Raw genomic sequence first — 4827 nt, forward strand, 5'->3', positions numbered from 1 at the left:
TCAAATGATAACAGAACAGTTCTAATATCTGTGCTGATGGCTTGGACACTCTTCCTTTAAAAACCCTGCCCAAGTCACATGCTGTACCTTTTAGAAATGACACACAAACAACATCCTATCCACTGCATCCTGCTGGGATGAGTCCCAACTCCAACTGGTGACAAGGTCTGTCCAGCACAGAACTCAAAGGTACCATTGTTCTGCTGGTCTTTATAAAGGAAGCTGCCTGGATTCTCCCAGCACAGAGTGGAGAACAACTGCAGAGCTCCCTCCAAGATGCTGCTGATCCTCCTCTCAGTGGCCTTGCTGACCCTGAGCTCAGCTCAGCCCCTGTCTGAAGGTAAGAACAAAGGGAGCTGTGACTCTGCTCAGGACTTGGGAGACCACACTGACTGCAGTGAGGAAGCTGGTAGAGAGGGGAGGGAAGGGAGAGGAAAGATGAGGCTGGAGAGTTCCTAACACAAGGATAAGGCTCATCATATCCTCACTGATAGGAAAGCCTTATTTGAAGTGCAACTCAAATCCAATACAGAATTTTAACCAGAGAAGTGACAAGGTAAGATTAACATTTTTATGAAAATCTCTCTGACTGTGCTATGAAGGAAGCATTGCAAAAAGGCAAGACTAGTACAGAGAAGTTCCCTCCTGAAGATATTATGGTAATCAAAGCAGCAGTGGATGCAGGTGGCCTTGCTCAGGGATGTTCTCTAGGTGGAGGAGGAGAAGCCCATTCAGAGCTATTTCAGAGACAGGAAAGAGGTTAATCAATCAATCTCTCTGTCTCTCAATATAGAGATTCCAGGGCCCGGTGGTCTCATTTTACTTCCACCCACATTTAATACTTCAAAGTGCTGTGGAAGATGTGTCCACATGTTTACTCCTGGTCCCCACACCTTGAGAAAACACGTTAATACAAGTGAAGAATTTCATGAAGAAAGGGGGCAGAAGTACACTGAAGTGTGGCACTGCGATTCCCCAGCACCTAACCTTCATTAGCTCTAGGGTTTGAGGGGACCTAGGGAGGACAAACTACAGACCTCTTCAGTCTGTAGCTGATCCTCAGCATAGGGGCAACCCTGCCACCCTTCATGTTTCCTCCTCTTGCCACAGCACCACACCTCGAGGCTGGCAAGTTAACTTAGGGGAGACTCAGGTTGTGGTTGGAAGTGTCCCTTTCCCCATAGAACAGCTCTGAGCCCACAAAGATTTGGGACTTACTTTGCACTTTCTTCTGCTTCTTTTCCTAGAGGTCAGCAATGAAGAACTTCTCGACCTCATATCAGGTGAGACTCAATTAGTCCTCCATCAACGTTCTTTCTTTTTCCTCCTTAGTAACTTTTCAGTTCTCCAGTGTCTTCTTATCATCACTGACTAGTCAAGAATTGATCAATGATAGTGTCCCTAAAGATATAGGCAATCCTTTACCAGCCTTAATTCTGGGGACCATGAGCAGGGCCCTGACTTGAACAACAGAGATTTATCTCGGATGATATAGGAGTACGATGCCTGTTCCCTCAGGCTAGAAATGACTTCTGAGGGAGGACAGAAAAGGCAAGAAGTCCAAATTGTGACTCCTCCAGCCTCCTGAGAACCAACCCTTCAATGATTTCCTTCTTCCTCAGTGCTCCTCTCTTTAAATATATGGTCTAAGGAAAATGGAAAGAAACTATGTCTGGTTCCTTTTTCTCTGTGTTTCTCCCATCAACTGTGTCCCTACAGCTAATTAAAATTTGCAGATGTCATTTAATGAATCCTGTGTGGGCCATCTCTCTCTCTCTCTCTCACTCTCTCTCTCTCTCTCTCTCTCTTTTTCTCTCTCTCTCCATCTTGTCTTGGAGGTGGGGGTTCCATATATGCACTCAAGTGGCTACACTTAAGAGTCACACTTGGCAAGTTCTATCAGTGGCCAAAACTGCAACTGGCAACATAACTGACATTGATAATCCCTTTCTTTTTCTTCTGTCCTTGAAGACATCCTCTGGGAATTCTAAGATATCCAACATCATCTTTTTGGCCAAGTTGCAGGCGCATGTTTGTCTCAAAAGCAAAGAACTAAGACCCAATATCATTAGTATGTGGATGAACAGAAGTACTACAAAATGAAGTGGTGAGTTGGAAGGAAGTTGGCAGTTGAGAGGCAGGTTCTGGAGGAAGGGACTGTCTGATAAGGTCACCAGAGACGAAAATGAGAGGGGAGCCCTTCACCACTAAGTTCCTCTGTTCTTGGGCATTAACTTACAGATGTAGACAAATCAAACTCAAACGGGGAGCTTCCAGTACCACCTCCTGGAGGAACTGGAGGACCACCACCTAGACCCCCTCCTAACGGTGAAGACCAAGGTGATGAAGCTGAGCTAGCAGCAGACCCACAAGATGGTGAAGCTCCGCAGGGACCACCCCAAGAAGGGGAACCCCAGCAGGGCCCACCCCCACAAGATGGTGAACCTCAAGAGGAACCACCCGCAGATGAGGAAACTGAGCAGACAGAAGACTGACCCCCCCAGGCCCACAGCAGTAATCTGAAATTCAGCGACAGGTATGATTCAAGCTCACTCTCCATCAAGGGCCCTCACCCATACAGGTCTGAAACTTTAGTGCGCCACTGAAGCAACTGGTATCATGTTGAATTTACATACTCCTGGACCCCAGCTCTAAAGATTTCTAGTCAGATATTCTGGAACAGGGTAGACAGATCTAGTGTTTTTAACAAGCTATCCAAGCTGATTCTGATTTTGAGAAACATGGCCCATAAATTGCCTTGTTCCCAATGATTGCCTGTCATAAAATGGGCTGGTAATGAGCAATTAGAAAACGCCTCTCCCTTTGGTCCTCTCCTCTGCTCCTCCTCAGGCTTGGTGACTTCCCATGTCAAGTTTCCAACTGAGCAGGGGTCTCATGTCCAGTGTCCTTGCTAAACAACATTTTAATTTTATGATGCAAATTTTTCTAGCTTTTAATATTATTTCCATTTGAATTAATGTATGCTCAAGGTAAAAAAAAAAATGAATGAGGCTAACTCTTATAGGCAGTCACACCCTGCCTCCCCACTTCTGTCCCCAAAAGCCACCACACTTAATTCTTTTGAATATCATCTCAGAAACATTTATGCCTATATCAATTTTTGAATCTTTTTGATCCACAAATGATATCATACTTTATTGCTGTTCATTTCAAATAACGTATTTCTTAGAAAACCATATGAGTTCACAGAGCTATGTGGATCTATTTGGTCCTTTTTTTTGCTTTCTTTTTAACTGTATACTATTGCTTTGGGATTTCCTTAACCAACTCTCTATCAATGGACATTTACACTGCTTTCAGTTTTTTGCTTCTATAGGATAGGTTCCAGTAGCCATTTTGGTAAATAGATATTAAAATTATCCATAGCAATCAGGAGATAAACAATCTCAGAAGAATCTTTTTTACTTATCTTGCAAGCAACAATTTAGAGTCCATTATACATTAGGTGCATACAAACCAGAAACAAACAAAAAAATTAGGAAGCAAAGGGGAGAAGGAGGAAGAAGGGAGGGAGAGAAGATGGGCTCTCACCTACTTCCCTTAAGTTAGTAGCACAACATGAAACCACCTGCCAAACCTCTCTGAACTCCCTTTTTTTTTTTGTCTTTCAGATAATGAATATGAAGATACCAGTGCTTCAGAAAGTCATGATATTAGAACAAGGCATTCTGTCTTCAATTTACCAATAAAATATTCAGCATCCAATTTCTATGTGTCATGTGTCATTCTAGGTGTTTCTGAGTCTGAAATTTGAGGGCCATGAACATAGCATAGGAACATCCAAGACCCCTTCTCATGGATGCTTCCGGCAGGTGTCCTCCTGGACCACTTTCCTAGAAAACAATTTCCCATTGTTCTTTGCTTGGGGACAGCACTACATCTCTCCTTTTCTACCTGCTATTGCCTCCTCCTTCCCTCTGACACCTTTACTCACAAGCCAGCTGCCAAGTGAAAGAAGTTCACTGTTCCTCTTCTTCCTTAAATTCTACAGCACTGATGCAGTTTTTAAAATTATTTTCAGACCTTTTACTAAGATTCTAGTAATTTTAGCAAATAAGGAAAATACTGCAAATGCAAAGAAGTTGCATAGGCTAAGGAAATCCTTAAAATTTCCAAAATAACTGATCCTGTTGTGAGAGAAATCAACAAGTTTCTAGGTCCTTACTCCCTCAAGCCCACTATACTCCATTCCCCCTTTTCTATCTTTGCTTAATTTCCACTCCCTAGATCCCCCAACTTTTTTTTTAACAAAACCTGAGGATATTCTATGAAGGAGGTAGCATGCTGTATTCTGAAAAAGCAAGGAATTTGAAGTCCTTCAGACATGAGTTTAAATCTTATCTCCTTTTTTGTTCTGGTTTTTAGCAAGTGATTTCAACTCTCAGAGCCTTAGTTTCCTCATCCGTCAAATGAGGATAATAATACCTACCCTAGAGGACGAAGAGTAACGAGATGACATACAGAAAAATCTAGCAGAGATTCCCTTCACCACTACTTAATCACTATTATAGGCAAGAACAGTAGACATGAAATTGTAAGAAATTAAATGCTCCCAAGTTAAACCTGTTCAGATTGTTTTGTCAAGAGATCAAATTAGAATATTCTCTGGCAATGTCTTCCAAATTTTAATAAGAAAGGAAAAAAAATCACTTTGTCTATCTTTTGGTAGCATTTTTGGTGTCCTCGTTTCATCTGGGATACTGTGTTCTGATATTTATTCTTTCACGGTACATTGATAACTTCTATTCACTCTCATTTTTTACAAAGGTGGGGAAGTGCTGGGTTAAATGATACGTTGACAATGGG

At 42.3% G+C, this 4827-nt stretch overlaps 1 protein-coding gene across 1 annotated transcript; it reads left to right on the forward strand.

Annotated features, from left to right (window-relative positions):
- Window positions 1–211: 211 nt before the first annotated feature.
- LOC105062225 (uncharacterized) lies at window positions 212–3726 on the forward strand. The gene is made up of 4 exons (XM_010946430.3): window positions 212–340; window positions 1248–1283; window positions 2242–2536; window positions 3633–3726. Exons 1-3 carry the CDS (start codon window positions 277–279, stop codon window positions 2493–2495), a joined length of 354 nt encoding a protein of 117 aa, XP_010944732.1. The 5' UTR covers window positions 212–276; the 3' UTR covers window positions 2496–2536; window positions 3633–3726.
- Window positions 3727–4827: the final 1101 nt, after the last annotated feature.

Source organism: Camelus bactrianus, chromosome 34 (genome assembly GCF_048773025.1).
Source record: "Camelus bactrianus isolate YW-2024 breed Bactrian camel chromosome 34, ASM4877302v1, whole genome shotgun sequence".
In the NCBI taxonomy this organism is placed as follows: Eukaryota; Metazoa; Chordata; class Mammalia; order Artiodactyla; family Camelidae; genus Camelus; species Camelus bactrianus.

Excerpts from the sequence above, each read along its gene's own strand:
- LOC105062225 (XM_010946430.3), top strand. The coding sequence starts at position 277 with ATGCTGCTGATCCTCCTCTCAGTGGCCTTGCTGACCCTGAGCTCAGCT. Across the intron at positions 341-1,247 it reads AGCTCAGCCCCTGTCTGAAG|AGGTCAGCAATGAAGAACTT; the intron begins GTAAGAACAAAG and ends TTCTTTTCCTAG. Across the intron at positions 1,284-2,241 it reads ACTTCTCGACCTCATATCAG|ATGTAGACAAATCAAACTCA; the intron begins GTGAGACTCAAT and ends ATTAACTTACAG.